Source organism: Takifugu flavidus, chromosome 19 (genome assembly GCF_003711565.1).
Source record: "Takifugu flavidus isolate HTHZ2018 chromosome 19, ASM371156v2, whole genome shotgun sequence".
Taxonomy (NCBI): Eukaryota; Metazoa; Chordata; class Actinopteri; order Tetraodontiformes; family Tetraodontidae; genus Takifugu; species Takifugu flavidus.
Window position 1 is genome coordinate 4,684,406 of NC_079538.1, and position 18,634 is coordinate 4,703,039.

The 18,634-nt window shown below is 46.3% G+C and overlaps 1 protein-coding gene across 9 annotated transcripts in view; it reads right to left on the reverse strand.

The window, feature by feature from the left end:
- otofa (otoferlin a) overlaps nucleotides 1-18,634 on the reverse strand; it is a 37,703-nt gene that overhangs the window by 17,496 nt on the left and 1,573 nt on the right. For all 9 annotated transcript variants that reach the window (XM_057017783.1, XM_057017782.1, XM_057017778.1 and 6 more), the window contains exons 2-5: nucleotides 17,174-17,232; nucleotides 10,034-10,122; nucleotides 5,808-5,907; nucleotides 4,172-4,371 (exon numbers count right to left, since the gene is read on the reverse strand). In XM_057017783.1, the coding sequence (XP_056873763.1) occupies nucleotides 4,172-4,371; nucleotides 5,808-5,907; nucleotides 10,034-10,122; nucleotides 17,174-17,232 (448 nt within the window). The remainder of the gene's footprint in view (nucleotides 1-4,171; nucleotides 4,372-5,807; nucleotides 5,908-10,033; nucleotides 10,123-17,173; nucleotides 17,233-18,634) is intronic.

Here is an 18,634-nt window from a genome sequence, read left to right on the forward strand (position 1 = left end):
ATGGAGATCACCACCTCTAATACTGATCTTAGCTAAAGTTTTACCTCTAAACATTCAAATGAGGCGGCACAACGAGCCCGTCTAAAGACAAAACGCAGGATCTTGTGTGTCCGTGAGCGTGAGCTCTTATTGACAGTACGTTGGACCACCACACACAAATAATCGCCTCACATTCTACATGCTGGCGTTGCCTATCTTTGGTTTGCTACGGTCGGAGGTCAGATTTTAGTTGCAGCTCCGCAGTAATAAAGAGGAACATTGAGCATCTGAACAGAACTTTGGCTCCAGCTGTGGGAAATATTAACATAAAGTTAAAAATGATCTGTTTCCCAGCACAAATTGATAGTACATGCGAGTTTGAGTAGATTGCTTGTTACACACACAAATTAAAACAAGGATGAATGATGTACCCAAGGCTAAATTATTCCCAAGGTTCTGCTCTGGTAACCGGCAGCTCGATTTCCATCTCTGCAGCAGAAACAGGTTGCAGACTTTATGTGCTATAGACTCCTGTCACAGATTCAAGTTTAATGTTCACGAAAAACACATTTGATTACTGCGTAATGCTGCATTCACGTGCATACTTCTCGTTAATGACGCTGATTTAATACATGGCTTAATATCCAAATTTATAGCAGTTTAATATGTTAACCAGTGCTAATTTACTGCATAAAAATAAATAAGATTATTATAAGCTTGGAGCTATTCCTCGATAGTAAATCATTTCCATGTCTCTTTCGAATCGGACTCTTTAACCACACCCTGAATTTAGTTGATTAGAATTTAGTTCCCCCCAAACCTCAGAACTGTTTTAAACCTTTCATGTTTTTAGCTGTAGTGACATGCTTCACTAAATACATTATTGACTATTATTATTTATTTCCCATGATTACAGCGTCTCTTTTCATCTGCTACTGCCGTTGCCAACGGGAACGTTAATTGATCCCTCTTTTCTTGCCGAGAAGCAGCTCATAACTTTATCTTCATTAGTGTCACAAAGATAGAGCCTCATGCAATTTTAATACAGCCCTAAAAATAAAAGTGTTCTCTGAGCCTTCTTGGCCTAGATAGAGAAAACAAAAGGTTTTTAAAAGCTTTAACCCAATTTTCCGTTTGCATTTCAACATTCTCAACAATATTTTATCTTTTCTTCCTAATGCAGATTAAAAAAAAACCCCCAAAAAACAGAAACCATGAAAAATCCATGATGAGAAAAGCCCTGAACATTGCAAGACGGACACTTTTCCCGTGTATACCCACGACTTCTAAAAATTTTATAGTCTTTTGCAGGGCTCTTGCATTTTTTACTCTGTTATTGCATCAACTGGACTGGAAAATAAAATCCAGACAAAACTCGCTCCCCCAGCCTTTAAGGCCTCATCATCACAAGGACACAAGGTTTGTTTTCCACATTTCATTACTGGTGTGATTCAGCATGTAGGGTTAAAGGAGCACTATTTACCTCTGTGGCCAAGGCTGGTCCTGCAACAACAATCGAAATGCAGTGCAGCGTGGTATCCCTCCGCCTGCCCCACGGCACAGGTTGCCAGTTTGGTTACCGGATCAGGCAAAATGTCTACCTTTCTCCATTCCGTTTCATATTGCCATAATGGCCCTGCTAATGTTGGAGCTTTTTCCCACATCGTCTCAGTATTATGCCAGACAAAGGGTCTCTGATGCATTGCTAATATTAGCAATGACGAGTGGCCGTCTTTATTTCTCAATGTATTACCTAGGTAATTCGATGACTCACATTAGTGCGTGCTCTCTAAAGGAACATGAATAAGGTTATTCGACTGTAGAGAATATTTGAAATATCCATGCCAACACTGATTTGAATTCATTTACCGAAACTTAGCTGAATCTTACCTGTCCAGGAGAAAATGAGCAACTTAGGCGTCGGTCTTTTACGCTTTCAATTGTTACCATCTTTATATACAGACCCTTGTTTTTTCCTGACTTTGTCACGGCATATTTGGGAACCATAACGAGGCCTTTTAGGTTTCGTATCGACATTGGTGAACTCGTAGCCGGGTGGTTCGGCCATAACTGGCAACCTGGATGCCGGAACTCATCGCCGGGGGGGCGGGGCAACAGACCGGAACACAAAATATTAGCGCCAACATTATTTACGGGCTGACTCGTTCGGAATGACAAGACTACTGTTGCCAGTGATACAAATATTTGAAATTAAGATGATTCCTTAATGTCTGTGGACACATCTGGGCCGTTTTATGGTTGCTAACATGCTATTTCTGGCTTCAATTGTCCTCGTTGCTGAATAAAACTGGAAAAAAGAGAGGGGCTCCCTCTGATTAATTGAAAAGATATAAAAAATGTCATTAATAAATAAATGCAGAATAAAGCCTGCTTTTACTGTCTGGGGTCTACCAGTATTTCTACTAGACTCCCACACTCCACAGAATGAGATCAAATATTAACGATCCCGTGTGTTGTCATTAATATTTAGGTAGTTGGACAAATGAATGACATTTTTAATACGAGGCTGTTCAGGAGCATCCCCTTTGATATGCAGATGCTTCATGTATATTCAATAGTGTTGAATAAACCCAATGGCTGGATTTCAGTGGGATGATAACTGTTAATTTATGGACTGGTTTAGCACACAGCCATGTCTGCCTAAACCGCTCCTCCATTTCTGCTTTTGATTGTTTTAAGCATTTGAAGTCTGCAGATCCCATAACGCTCTGGGTCTTCGGTCCTTTCGGTATTCTGCTACATGCAGAAGTCAGCGGATCTGCTTCACCGGCAGTAGAAGCACTGATAGGGTGATTTATTCATCAGGGGTGACAAAGACCCATGCTGGGTTTCAGTGGAGCCACAGATAGCCCAAAATGCTTCAGTGGAGCCATCTTAAATCATCCTGTAGGCGCGGAGGAGGGTTGAAAGAGGGCGAAGCTGCAGAAAACTGATGTGGCAGCAACTTCAGCAACAGATCCCTTCAATGTAGGACTGAATAGGACTCAGAGTGGAGAGAAAAAACAATTTATAGTCTGCCACAATCATAGTTTTATGAGAACATTTGTACTGTAAGCAACAAATCTGACCTTTAGGCTGCAGGAGGCATGATTCACCTAGACAGAAGCAAATGGGTTTCCCCAACCCACAAAACACACTGAACCCAGAGCTGAAGACGTTGAACTAATTCCAAACAAACTATTTAAGTGAAACTGCAGCAAAAGTGAAACCTCGACCCATTTGCAGCCATCACCTGCATAAAGACTCCATTAGCAGAGCACTCCGTGTCATGAAAACCAAGACGAGCAGTTTGTGTAGGAATAAGAAAAAAAGAGAAAAGAAATGGAGTTAAGCTGTCTTTCATCTGCAGCAGAGCACACTTCTACACTCTGAAACAGCCACTCTGCCTGGCACTCCCCTCCAGAAAACTGCAGATGAAGGAAGGACTGCAGGATCTGGCCACGCCGATAGTCTTCAGTTAAAAACCAGAGCCGCCCACAGATGTCTTTAGCAGCCATTCAGCACAAGAGCAAACAAAAACAGCAGAGCTATGTCGCATTATTGGGACACAGATTATTTAGTATGTATTATGCAACAGGAATCAGTTGTCTAGCAACAAGAAGAGATGGATTTTTACACTCAGAGACTGACAGACTGACAACCTTGGGCTCCATCTTTTCTCCTCACCTTAAAGGCTAAATGACTTGAGTCAGTTTCTAAAACACAGAATAAACACAGCGTGCTTTAATACCCTGCCACAGGAAAAAGTCTCTCATGTTTCTGTTAAAACCCGCCAAAATACCCCGTAAACGTCGCCTGGTTATGAGGCAACTGCGCCATTAAAAGGTTACTTGCAGCGTGCTGCATCGTAGCTTTAATCTGCTTCTCATGCTGAGAGGCCAAAGGAGCCAATGCGCTTTCTACTTTGAGCCTGATTTCTCCCCCCAAATGCAGTCCTGTGCAACACAGTGCACGTTGAGCACCACCTGCACTGACCCAGTTTGGCAGCAACACATTTCAACCTCATTTTCTCTGCTGCAGTAATTCTTCAGCCCAGTCAGGGGGAGCACATGCGTGTGTGTGTGTGCCTCTGTGTGTGTGTGTGTGTCTGTGTGTGTGGGTGTGTGTGTGTGTTGTACAGCAAAAGTCCCATTATTCACTTCACAGATTCAAAAGCGTGGTTTTGACTTACTTCCTGAACGTGGGTATGGATCCCTGTAAGGATCGCCCCGGAGACGTCCCTGACCCGTGGCTTTGTCCTGACAGCAGGCTGTCTGTCTCAAAGGAAAATATCCCATCACGGTCATCGGGAACGTCCAGGAACTCCCCATCGCTCCACACGGTCCCCAAACTATCCATTGACTGGTATTTGATCTCTATGGTAACGCTGGTCTGTGCACAGAACAACAGATGGCTATTATTCCTACAGGTGGATCTAATTTTTGTGACCATTAAAAGCAACTTGTAGTTGACTGACCTTGTAGGCAGAATCTTCCAATGTGTCAAAATCTAAGCTGACTGATAAAGCACTGAGGTGATAATCTAAAAGTATATATCTAAATAAATACCTTATGTCAATACACGTCACCCAAAGCGAGGATATGGTCCTCCGGGGAAATGATTGAAATAATGTCATAATGTGTGTCACCGAAAACCGGATGGAAACAGTCCAGGCAAACAAATTCAGCAATGCATTTAATTAAGGGGACAGTTGCAAATAAAAATGTCAGTCTGCACTGACTTGCTGCTCGTACATCCGGCCTTTCTACAGCACTTTCCTTCTGTTTTGCCACCAGTAGAACGCTGATATTAAAAGATTAGCATCAGAGTGAATGACAGAGCAGCTAACATCGTTACGCCAGAATGGCCAATTTATTGTCCTGACACAGTCAGACCAGGAACAATACGTGTTTTTTTCCCTTTTCCTTTCATTTTCCTCTCCTTCTCTATGGGGTTTTCCCTCCTCTTCCTCACAAGCTGAGTAGTTGGATTTGTTACTATGGCAACCACACCAGAGCAGCTGTAGGTAAAAGTGGTGTTGTGTTTAGTTTCACAACTGTCATCCCTCAGGGGGATGCATTAAAATTATAATAAAAGTGTGTGTGTGTGTGTGGTGTGTGTGTGTGTGTGGTGTGTGTGTGTGTGTGTGTGTGTGTGTGTGTGTGTGTGTGTGAAAGAGAGAGCAAACCCTAAAGCACTCCCATGCTGTCTCCTCCTAAAAACATCTCATCAGCACTGCCGGCTCCACCAACGTTCTGCACCCTGAGGTGTGTTGTAAATGCCTGCGCTCTGCCTCACGTGTCCTCTTCCTCTTTTATTCACTTACTGGTTTAACTCCATTAAAAAATAAAAAGATCTTCTGGTCTCAATCGAACTGTTATGAACGCACTCTTTAATCTGAAGTTTGGGAATCTCCACTGGTGTTGTTTCAGGAGTTTAGCTCCCACATGTGCTCTTGTCTGTGATTAACTGACTTATTCGCAGCTCTAAAGGGCTTTGTTAAGTGGTGGGAAATGAAAACTCTGGCACCCTTTAGCTTTATTGTTTGGATTTTATCAAACCGGTCCTTTTTCATGTTTTGGGTGTTTGGTCTTCAGCATCCAGAGGGCGACACAAGCTGTGCTCTCGTCTTCATGGATGGCGGTACGGAAACGTCCACTGAGGCCTATTTAAGCTCACAGGAGCTCAAACTGCTTTCTCAGATGTTGTGCCTGTAATTATCAGTTCTCTACAGCCAGCTTATTATCTCCATTTAGACTTAGCGAGGAGGCACCTGATGTCTAAAGGCTGTGCAGCAGGGGCAGCAGCCCACGTGACGGCGGTTTTACCTTTATTGACGTGTTGTTGTCATCGATGAGCGTGTCGGTCAGCAGTACATGTCCTTCCTCAGCCACCTTCTGAAGAACCATACAGAAGGTTCCCACGAGCCTGCGGGCCAAAAAGGGGGATCAATACATCGTATCCACTGTTTATGGCCGTGAAGTTTCTCTTTTGCTGCTCATCTGTTTTCGCTGACCGACTGGGCTCATTTGAACTCATTTAGAGTAATAAAGATTTTCATTTCCTGCACCAGTGTGTCAATATGGGTGTGTGTGTGTTGCTCTATTAAGAGGTGCCTGTGTGTGTTCCTGTTGTGTTAATAGTGTAACTCCTTAACGTTATGAGGCACTTCCTCATGAAGGAAAAAGGTGAATTATGAAGAGAGTTGAGCTGTGTAAGTTTGCTCCCTCTGTGAGTTTGCATGAGTATAAAGCATTTCACTGAACTAAGCTGAAGGCTTTAGGAGCTTTATTGTGGCTTTAACAAAGAATATAGATAACAATGGGGCCAAGAATGCACCGTGCATTACAATTAGTCCAAACCATCTTCTAAACCTTCTGCAAAGCAGTGCAGTACTTTAGCTTTACCTTTGTTGATTCAAAAGGGGACAAGACAATTTAATAAAACACCCAATTTCACATGGTTAAAAAAGCCAGAATTAGCCAAAATGCTAGTTTTCATCTGCAGTCCTCTGGCCACGATGTTAAAAGCAACAAAATACAAAGATGGTGCAAAAGAAGTGCAAAGAAAAGCACTGTTGTATTTACAGTAACTGATTTACAGTAACTGCGAGGACCTCCCCAGCAAAGCTCACAAGAGAAAATGCGCTTCAGCAGAAAGACACCAAGCACAGTTCCCATTCAGCCGGCTAATTAAAGCTTGTGAATAATTGAGATGGTTTCCCTCCAAAATGGTGAATTGCTCTGACAGCAGTCGGTCAGAAATGCAGAGCGCGTCACGGCGGTACGCAGCAAACATGCACGCCAGGCCGCCGCCGGGCCGGACGGAGAGATCAGGGATCCGATCCCTTCAATAAAAAGGTGAGCGTTAGATATGAATGATCAAGCCCCAAGACCCAGCACAGTTCAGCGTGTTCAGAAGTTCCCGGTCCAAGAACCGTGGTTTGGTTTCTGCCTCTTTTAATAATAAATCACTCCTGCCTGGCTGTTCCTCGGGATAAACATCTTCTTGGTGCAGTGAGATTTAACTGTGCATCTTTTAAGGATTTTCACCATTCCTCTTCTTTTATCTCTCAACCACTCTTTTTGTTATTTAACCTTGGGGGAGATGAAAGAAAGCACCTGAACATCTGAAGACTGGGAGGAAAAGTTAGTCTAACTCTGTGCAGCTGAAGAGAAGAAAATAAACCACAACGGGACTTTATTGATTTGGATCAATATGTCCACTATTAGGGTACTTAATGGGACAAAATGGTCAATCATCTCCATTCAGCCAGCGGAGCACCCCTACGAGTGTTGAATTATTGAGCTGGGCAGAGCCGATCGTGTTCTGGATCACTTTTTACTACTTCTAAAGGTGGCATTTATTATTGATCCAAGTCCTGAAAACAACATCCTTTCATCTGCTTTATAATTTAGAGCTCACCTCCCTTTCAGTTCTCTCCCCCAACTTTCTTTACATCACAAATCCAGACAGATGGACCATAATGAAAAAGCCGCACAGAGGTTTTGGTTGGTTATCTTTAAGCCTTTATTAACCACACTATAAACTATAACATGATTACTATACAAATGAGGACACAAGGGGGGGAAAGGACGATATTTCATATTCATGCAGCGTCCCGAGGAGCTCCCAGGCCAGCAGGGAGACAGAGTCCCTCCAGTGTGTCCTTGCTCTCCTCCCAGACTCCTCCGCTTTTCAAACCTCTGCAACAATGCGGGGACTGATTTCTACGTTCTTCAGTTTCCTGCATCCTGCTCTTCCCACCCGCATGAGCGTGATGCTGGCCTGGGTAACTGGCTCCGGAGAAGGCCCGTGGCGTTCTGGAGCTCCAGAACGCTTCAGCTGCAGTCCAGTTTCCTACCTGCCCACATTAGAGCGATGCTGGGCAGGACATCAGAAAACCTGGAGGCCTGGAAAACCTCACCTGGGATGCATCCAGGAGGCAATCCTAGTCAGATAACTGAGCCAGCTCCCGAGCAGCTCTGCTCTGACACTCCCCACCCCACACATCCGGCTGAAGGGAACTTATTTCAGCCGCTTGTATCTACGATCTGGTCCTTTCGGCCACTGCCCGAAGCTGCATTTATCAACATGCATGTGCTCTGTGGGTGCTACAGAGGCACCGACGGCGTAAAAAGATGAAAACTAAAAGGTGCAGGTAGAGACGGCCGTCGACCCGAGAGAGCAGACGGACTGAGCAGAAAACCCCGGTTATATTCCCATTCAAAGAATCGCCTGATGTTCTTCACTGACCCCAGATTGAGTCAGTAAAACCATCTCTTACCTACTCAGTAGCACACACACACACACACACACACAAACACACACACACACACACACACCACACACCACACACACACACACACACACTCACACACACAATCTCTTAGCCGCCGGGGAAAAGAGCTAATAAAATGCGGTCTGCACCGAGAGCGGAGAACCGGGCGCATCATTGCTTCTCCTCCTCGTGTTGCGGTAATACGAGCTCACTTGTGGTCGCTGGGTGTGACACAGCGTGATGCTCCTGGCATTGATGGAGCAGATCAGGTCTCCACGGCACCGGCGCTGTCCTGTGGCTGGAATGCGCGGAAAGGATGCGACCCAATACACACAAGCTTCAGCTCACTTTTCCTTGGTACCTGCTAAAATTTGGTGGGGTTTTTGGTGAATATCTGCACGTTCTCGCGTGCGCTAAAGTAAACCTTGAAGCAATGATTGATTGATTTAATTGTTTTCAACCCTCAAAATTGCATCTGTCCCCTGGAGAATAATGACGCCTGTAACGATGTGTTGGTCTAACGGATCATTGTGGACTCGTTTCAGCGTGCACCCCAGTGGGAGAGTGACCCAGAGGCGCAGCGAGATGGATCCATGGCTGATTTTACTTAAATGTGATCACGCCACAACTGTCAGTTGCAGACAGTCACACAGATTAAATATCAGGACGGCAATACACACACGCACGCACTCACACACACACACACACACACACACACACACACACACACACACACACACACACACACACACACACACACACTCACACACACAATCTCTTAGCCGCCGGGGAAAAGAGCTAATAAAATGCGGTCTGCACCGAGAGCGGAGAACCGGGCGCATCATTGCTTCCTCCTCGTGTTGCGGTAATACGAGCCCACTTGTGGTCGCTGGGTGTGACACAGCGTGATGCTCCTGGCATTGATGGAGCAGATCAGGTCTCCACGGCACCGGCGCTGTCCTGTGGCTGGAATGCGCAGAAAGGATGCGACCCAATACACACAAGCTTCAGCTCACTTTTCCTTGGTACCTGCTAAAATTTGGTGGGGTTTTTGGTGAATATCTGCACGTTCTCGTGTGCGCTAAAGTAAACCTTGAAGCAATGATTGATTGATTTAATTGTTTTCAACCCTCAAAATTGCATCTGTCCCCTGGAGAATAATGACGCCTGTAACGATGTGTTGGTCTAACGGATCATTGTGGACTCGTTTCAGCGTGCACCCCAGTGGGAGAGTGACCCAGAGGCGCAGCGAGATGGATCCATGGCTGATTTTACTTAAATGTGATCACGCCACAACTGTCAGTTGCAGACAGTCACACAGATTAAATATCAGGACGGCAATACACACACGCACGCACACACACACACACACACATATACAAGGTGACAAGCAGGACAAATTGTAGGGGCACCACAACATGTCCAGTCCAGACACATTAATGAATAATCCAGTGAGAGGCAGCAGCTGTAATCTTACAAGCATCCTCTAATGGTCTTTTCAGATTCAGACCCCCTAAAGAAGAATCCATCCAGTGAAAAATTAGGGCCACAATCACCCTGGCGATGAATACAGCAGCTATAAGCGGGCCTTTCCGGAGGACTGGATGTTTTCTGCGTTGACATCATACCTGGTTTTAATGCTCTGATTAACAGTGATGCAAATGTGGCCATTGGTCCGGTGCTAATGCTGTTTCACTAGCTCCGCCCCCATGGTTACAGTAATTACACTCAGCAGATGCCAACACATCCCTGTTCATCTGGGCCTGGCCTTACCTGTTGGAAAAGACCTTGCTGTAATTGTACACTTGGATCTCCAGAATCTCATTTTCATCCAGCCTGCTGGCTATAGGCCACCGAAACACCTACAATTAAAAGAAACACAATGTATGATTACTTAATGGAACCACCTCGCTGGATTTTAGGGATATAATGGTTAGCATCAGCTCAACATCGGCCAAAACACATATTTCCCCTGAACACAATGACAGGAGTCATATGTAGTTACTCCAGTACGGTGCTAAAAACCCACCCTTGATGACAGTGAATGATAATTATTGATGAATAATCAGGATGAGGTTTATAAATGATATTTGCCGGTCAGAGCGGGCCTTGAAGCCGTGTGTTTATTTGGGATTTTGAAGATCACTCGCACTCTTCCAGGTCACGGTTGAGTGACATCAACTGGGATTTTAAAACCGGCGGCTTGAAGTGCACCAGAGACCGTGAACGGCTTCACGACCGCGGCGTTGCTCTAAATATGCTGCTCATTAAAGTGTCCCTGAGCCTGAAGAATCAATCATTGCATCGCTCCAAAGGGAGTAAAAGTAAAGGTTTGATACCTGTGCTTTATTTTTGACCTTAAATGTCTCTGGGTGATGTACAGCCTCGCCTCAAAGTGCTTCTTTGTTTCCTGGCGTCAGGCGAGGACAGATGTGAGCGCGTCCTCGACAATGACATGGTGAGAGGGGAAGCTCAAAGGAGAAGCCCCCGCCCTTTGTTTTCTCTGTATTCAAATCTTTCAAGGTGGCTGATTTCACATGGCCTTTACTGCAAAATGGACGCGGGCGCTGTTGGGTTTCAGCATAATTGACCTCGGGGTGTTTTTATTGATTGACTGGTTGGGAGCTGAGTACTTTTGTTTTTCTGGTGTTAACATCAAGACCAGAGAGATCTGGACAGCAGCACACTGAAAATCTCCTAATCCGTGCCTCATTAATTTGGAATTACAGCTAATCTTAGTGGGGGGGGTGCCGAAGTCCTTCCAGAATCTTCAGAGACAGGATTATTCGTTAGCAATAAAGGCGGGTTTCCCCTCCTTTCCTAGCTGTTCTGATTAATGACGCGATGAGGTCCGGTCCAGGAGCCAGTCTGTCCTGGCTGAGCCCTCTCTTTATTCTACCAAGCGTGTTGGGTGAAAGGCTGAAGTGATTTAAAATTCATTTGCCCCCTGCTGATCTGGGCCGCACACGGCGCAACGCATCGCCGAGCGACCGGGCGGGCGATCCGTCAGGACCCTCCTATTACCGGATCCTGCCGCACGCACCTGCTTCTGTTGGACCTGCCTGTCAAGGACGTGTCCACGTGCGACGGCGTGTCAGTGCGACGCGGTATTAACGCATCACTCTGCCGCCCTGAGGCCCTGCGGTTTCCCCTGACCTCAACCAGACGCCACCGCGGCTCACGCGTCCCTCCTCTGCCGTGAAAAGCGCAAAGCCGGAGGCTGCACGTGTGACAGCATCAATATAAATATATTACATAATCCAGTTCAGTTTTGGGGGTCAAATCTGTTTGTTTTTTTAAGTGGACGTTGGCTGGAAATACAACACGCATCCATGGAGAGATAAAATGAACTAATTCACGCACTTCATGCAAACGCACACTGTAACATATCCATTTGTTTTCCATCGACAAACAAATGCTAAATATGCTAAATGTGAGTCATGAGTCAAATGAAATGTTGTGTTGTGCAATCTGTATTGCTCATGGCTCAATTTGATGGTGGGTGAGCTGAGCCAAGATCGCGGCTAACAGCGGCACCTCCAGTCATCTACAATAAAATCTCCCCGAGAGAGGGGGAGGGGAGAGGCCCCAGCGTGGCATCAATGTTGCATGGATGACGGCGCGCGGCGGTAATGGAGAAAATGACGCCTAATATACACATAGTGCTACATACGTACGCGGTGCTTTACAGCTAATGATGTGTTTTCACTCTCCGGCTCTGGAGAGAGCAGACGGAAGGGTGAATTCCTCCAGAGTGGGATAACAAACAAACAAAGCAAGCAAACAAACAAACATACAGTATCTCCTGCCTGTATTACAGATCCAGACATACACTCTTGGAGCGGGCGACGCCCCTGCAGCGGTTACGGTGGTTCTGGTGCTCGGGGATCCATTTAGTTTGTAATAGTTCTGTCTGCTGAGATGCTGGTCAGACTGAGAGCGAGGTGATGCTACTTTTACGCCGGCTTGACCCTGTGACCCTCCGTTCTTTGATACGCCGATTAGTCATGTGAAAAGGTCCGATCTCAGGAACAGGAAGCAGCCAATCAGAGGAGGCAGAGGCTCAGCTGTCGACAGCGGTCGCTGCTGTGATCCGGCGCCGCGCGTTGTGGTCGGCAGATGGACCACGGGGTCGGCCTCGCTTTCCATTCCCTGCCGCCCTTTTGATGTCTCTGGACCGTTGCCATGGACACGGCGGCTGAAAACACATTTGCGATTAATTATGAAAATCGTCTTCCTTCTCTGGCACTTGAACTTCAGGCGTTGGCCTCTTTGCTCGGGTTCTGCGTCACGTGTAGAAGCATTAAGAGGCGAGGGAGGGCGCTCAAAGGAACGGCGTCAGCCGCTGCTCCATGGCGACAGACCGCCGGACACTCCAAGAGAAAATCCACCTCTGTCTCGACAAATAGTCCAACACTGGACTTTGCCTGCAGGCATGCTGCACCACCTTCATTCACCTGATTTTCCACCAACACGTTTTTGTTCCTTTTTATCCGGTCTGACTTTGATTTTAGTTCTGTGACTGTCGGAAGCCTTGAGCCTTTGTTCAATTATTAAACCAGCCCCAAAAGACGCGAGTGCTGCTGTACCCTGGCTTTTTGTTCTTCGACCCATCAGAGTACTGGTTTTTTGGTTTCATCTGGCCTTGAAAACCAAAGTTTTTCAAGGTATTTTACAAAAGTAACAGAACATTTTTTACCAGGATGAAGAAATAGATATATAAACACTAAAATAGAGTTTGTTTGTGTGTATAAGCGATAAAAGATGGTGGCTCATTGATTTAGTACCAAACACCAACTCCCCATGATTAAATGTAAGTCATTATTTTCTGTATTTCTCTCCTGAAGCTGCTGAACTCCTCTTTCTGCTTTGATTTCATCATCCTTTTCGGAGCAGGTGTCTCACATCAAAGTGCTTTTTCCTCCTGAATGTCCTGAATCTGCTGCTGCCGTCTCTCCTGAGCGAACAGCAGAGCCGCCAAAGGACCACGGCTAGATTTACTGATGCAGTATAACAGCTTAATTAACTCGCCTGGCTGGAAATGATATCCCTTCCAGTTCCTCCAGATACCTTCACCGCCTCTACAGGACTCAAAACGTGCGCGTGTCCGTACAAAACACGAGCTGAGAAACTCAATCTGGTTCAATTCACAACCTGCATGTCCACTTCAGCTTGATCTCACTCTACGGGGGTGCAGCTAAACCAGCACTGGCGTGAAAGGACCAGATGGTGCAGATGTAACCACCAGGTAACCACCTCTGCAGCATGAACGGAGCTCAACGGCAGATTCAAAACCCATCTTGCTGTGAGAGTCTGCCCGGTCGCTGACCGGTTTCTGCCCACTCTGGGTGCTGGGTTTGGGTTAGCCTCTCTTTTTGTAGTGAAATGTCTCCAGACAGAACGTGCTCTCCTTCATTAGCTTCTTTATTTCTGCTTTTTGCCCTGGAGTTATGCGTTGGGATGCTTTTAACCTCAGCCTTTTGGTTTGAATGCTTAGAACTTATTCATTTCTGTGTATTTGATCTTTTTCCCTCTTAAGATACAAGAACCCTGCCTGCAGGTCATGTTTGCTGCTTTAATGCGCTTTCATTGATCCAAGGTAACTTCATTTTGGACATGACTACATGCTGCACTAAGATGACTGTTCGTCACACTGTGTGATTGATTTCTGTTGCAGGTTTGGTGCATCGGCGCCACTCCTGAGGGGAAATCCTTAAAGCAGAGCAGCTACATGCCGCTGCGCATGAAAGCGCAGGAAAAGGCAAACAGAAGCTTGTATTCTCCTCAGAGATCACAACAGTGTCAAATTATGCAGCCAAAGAAATCACAGTTTGTTCCCAGAGAGCTGTGCTAATCCCCCCGTCACATTAGAGGTCCGTGCTCATTTCGGCTCCTCTGCCGTCAGACAGCGTGCACAGATAATATTCTGCACAGGTCATCATTTATTTAACATCCTAGAGATGGGGAAAGCACCTCCCTGGAGCAGCCCGGTAGCTTAAAAATGGTGGAAATGGGGTGTATTTATAGCCTCGCCGATTGTCAGCTTGTGTTTCTCGTGTTTAATTACAGCCTCACCTCGTCTAAATAAAACTTCTAAATAAATAAAAGCTACTGTTTACCTGCAGCTTCACGTCTAAGAACATCAATCACGAAAAATTGTGAGTTTCCTGACGATTCTTGAACCTTTAACGCCAAAAAGTGACGTTTGCTAAGACTCCATCTTTGTTTTTATCTCAAGCAAAGTGTCAACAAACATGCTGATGCTGTTTCTCTAAATTATGGAATTTCATTCGGTGCTGAAAGGGCTGTTTTAAAGCCGCGAGTGTTTCTGCATATGTGCAAAAGAAAAGTTGTGGTGAGCAGCGCTTGGATCCGGAGGGAGTTGTGTGAAGTTCGAAAAATTGCCCGCAGTCACGTCAGTTAGAGGCTGAAAACTCCGAGTAAGATATTTTTTTTGTGAGAGACAGAAATAAGAGATCTAATAAACTAGGGTCTCTTCTTCATCTCTACCTGAAGGTTAAGGAGCTTAAGCAGATCTTCATCCTACACAATACTCCCAACCTTTGTTATCTTTTCTCTCGGCTTTTCATTTGGATCCAAATCCTCTTCAAATGCTGATCAAATAAGTAGAGTAAAATAAAACTAAAGCAGGAAATTCCCTGAAAGATTCAAGATTCCGTCTTTAGAAAGTCAGGCTGCTGCTGCTGCTGCTGAAGCTCATTCGCATATACACTTTTTAAGCCTACGACACCAAATGAATTCTGGAAATGGTCGAGGACTTCCACTACTTTTCACCACTAAGCAGCTACTAAAAGGGCTGCTGTTGCACTTCACTAGCAACATCAGCGCCGGGACTCAGCTCCCAAGGCTCAGGGGTGGAGTTCAGCTCAAAATAGCTGTCAATCATCTGTCGAGTTCTGAGGCCATGATAAAAACTGCTCCCTGCAGTCTTGTTAAAGTGAGAATAATCCATTTGTGATCAGAGGAAGAGGAAGGTGCTCTGACACATTTGTAGCTAATGAAATGTTAACACGGCGGCACAGGTTCGGTTTTTGGATTTTTGAAGCTGAGCCTCTCGTGCATTCAATCCCCACGGCTTCACCCGCCCCACGACCGTTCCCTCGGCCTTGTCCGCGTGGTTCACAGGCCTCGCCGTCGCCACTGCACAAGAACAAATATCAGTTATGATTCTCTCACTGGCCTCGCTCGTTTCCACCCACGTGCGCTGTCTGCCGTCGCTGCAGCCAAAAGGCTCGCAGGCCTCCGGTCACATCTGAACAGTGATGGAAATGTCCTCGCTCGCGCTGCAGCTAAAACTCAAGACCCACCACGGAATGAATAATGAATACTTGATCAAGTCTTCAGACATATGAGTTCAAAGCGTCGTTCTCATACGCGTATAAGACAAGGCAGCACGCGGGCGATGCTAATGCCCCTCCACTCCAGGGGTTGCACTGACAGCCTACTGAACCATGCAAATGCTCCACTGCTGACGATGAAGATGAGGGAGCGCTGTGAGGAAGCGTCTGGACGTGAGGGTGGCTGTGTGTTATCTACCAGCCACACAGCACACACACACAGGAAACACTGGCACAACAATTATCCTGGAGGAAGTGTGGACACCATTGATGCTGAGTGATGCTAACGACCTCTCCAGCACCACAGGACCGTCGGGTGAGGCTGGCAATGTTCTGAAGCCGCTACGGTCGGCTTGTTTTATCGTCTTGTTCTGAAAATTCATTTTTTTAAAATGTGGGAACGACGCGCGAATACAAAATGATTCAAAGTCTCTTGATTAGACTGGAAACAAAAACCTTCTTTTCAGCAAAGGAAGCTGCTGTGAGAACAGCAACGCCCCCCCCCCTCCACACACACACACACACACACACACACACACACATTCTTGAACAAGCAGCTCAGAAAAACAACAAAAAGGTTCTAAACCCTCTCCTGGGGAGGGGGGTGTTTGAGGCTCCCTTGTTTTGATTGTAATCTTCGATTCTGGCTTTATCGCTGGTCCAATTATTATTTTACCCCACTGTGTGTGGATTTTCCTCCGACGTGTCTCTCTTCTTCCCTCAACCCTCGTTGGTTTCAACTGATCCCCCCCCCCCCCCATCCAGTCACATCTTGGATTTAAATCCGTCGTGACACCTCTTCACAGGAAACATTTCCCATGACGCCTACGGCTTCACTGAAAGAGCTTCTGAAACCAGCAACTCCAACGTCACCGAGACCCCGACGACCCGCGGCGCCGTGGGCCCTTTAGTTTATGCTGCAGAGAACATGGAGTCCAGCTGAACTGCAGCAGAGACGGCGTCCAGCGCCACGTGTGGCTGGAGGCCGCCAGCCCTGCCCCCCAGATGCTGATGGGCCACCACGGAGCAGTAGAATGCCATTAGGGAGATGATTAGGTGATGAGATGGGATCCTTGGCTGGTGGAATTACCAGCTGGAATGAGGTTCTGCTGTATTATCCTGCAATCTTCTATCTGGATAAATGGACTCTTGGTGATTCCGCTCCTCATTTCATGTGCGAGCGCCTAATTAAACAGAATTCTGACACTCTGAATAACAGCAGCGCTTCTTTCTTTAGCAGAGGAGGCGGCAAAAACCCAGAGCAGATGAGAGCCATCCACACCATCAACACAGTTAGGATTTACTAACCTACTGGACGTTTGTTCTACTGTTGAGGTGGCTGCATGATTAAAATAATGATAATAATAATAATAATTTAAAAAACACCCATTACCTGCTTGCCATTACCTGTTGGGTAAATATTGACCCACTGCCAGGCTGATTAACAAAGCTGCAGCCTGCTGCTTATCGTGCAAGAGCGGCGTAAGCGGACACGTATTTGCGGAGCCGCCATAACCACGAGTGAGCGCATGACAGAGGAAATGAAAACACTCGCCTCATTAAAGTGGGCCACCTCCTCGCAGTTCTCCGCCACGCGGCTGTAGAAGGGCAGACCTGCCAATTAGAGAGATCAAACACAGATGTTCAACGGGATTTCATTTCAATGAAATGGACAGGAAAAGAGGAAACGCGCGCTCGATCGATGAATGGCGCCCAAAACAATCAAATATCATTGCAGAAATGACCTCCAAACCCATTTTAGGGAAATTCTGGAGTGATAAAAGACCTCAGATCACCTGGTCTCCATAATTCTTTGCTGTATCGTGTTTAAATGTTGAGTTTGACACATTAGGAACAGGGTATATGTTTGCTGTCATAAAGGAGCAGTTAACTTCCATCAAATGTGAGAACGCTCTAATTCAGTGATTCTCTCCAAAATCAGAGGCAAGCAGCGGTGCTTTGGTCAGGAAGTAGATCCACTCATGCGTGCCGCAGCCGCGCTCACCTGCTCCCTGACGCTCACGAACGGTGTCCGACTACTGTGTTTGCTTTAAGGGTTGGAGGTTTTGCTGATTACTGATGTTTATTTGAGCGCGAGGACCCATCTGACACCGTCGCCTAGGCGACTATAAATATGTAATGGAAATGAAAGCCGCAGTTTGGCTGTTAAGACAGTAATAGGAAAATTCCCATCGACCCACTTCCTGGCCTCAGCGTGCTTTTATTTATTTTTAAAAAAAGACAGAAAATAAACACCATTTGACATCAGGAACGGAGACCCAGAGCCAACGTGCCTCCTACGTTATTCAAACAACTCAGACGGAGGTTTAGAAAAGCAGATCATGCAAAACTTATGTAAGGTGCTTCACGCCAAACTGAAACAACACTGAGTCACCCCCCCCAATGCCTTTCTGCGACCTCGGGCGGAAACGGGGAGAGGCAACGCAATGGAGGACGAGCGTGAGCGGCGGCAGCAGGGAGCGGAACTGACCTGGACCCGTTTAGTCGACAGAAATCAGAGGAAATAGATCCAAAACGCTGGACGGATCAAGAGCTTTGATAAAGGATAGGTGGTGGATTAAGGGGCTGAGCAAGAGAGGCTGGCTGTGCTAGACTGCCTCAGCATCGGGACGTTTCATTTCTAGCTTAATACCATGGCATGCGTGGGATCTGGCAGCGAAGGCCAGGGGCGGCGAGATGGGGCGTCATTCTCTGATAAAGCCTAGAACAGCGGCTGAAGGAATCATCAAAGACTCGCTGTGAAATCCATTATAAAGAAAACTTTATTCATGGTCCGAATGTCTGATAACGATGCTTCAAAGCTTCCGGACGGGCAGCTGCAAACTCATCTTCGCTGCTTTTTACAGGCGAGCCGCGCTAATATTTCGGTTCAGCGCTGTGTGCTGGTGTGTCGGATAGGTTCGGGGGCCGGGGCGTCCTCTCAGACCACTTCCTCCGCAGACAGGAAGTTGCACACAGGATGAGTTAGTGAAAGACAGCTTGGAAAGAAAAACAT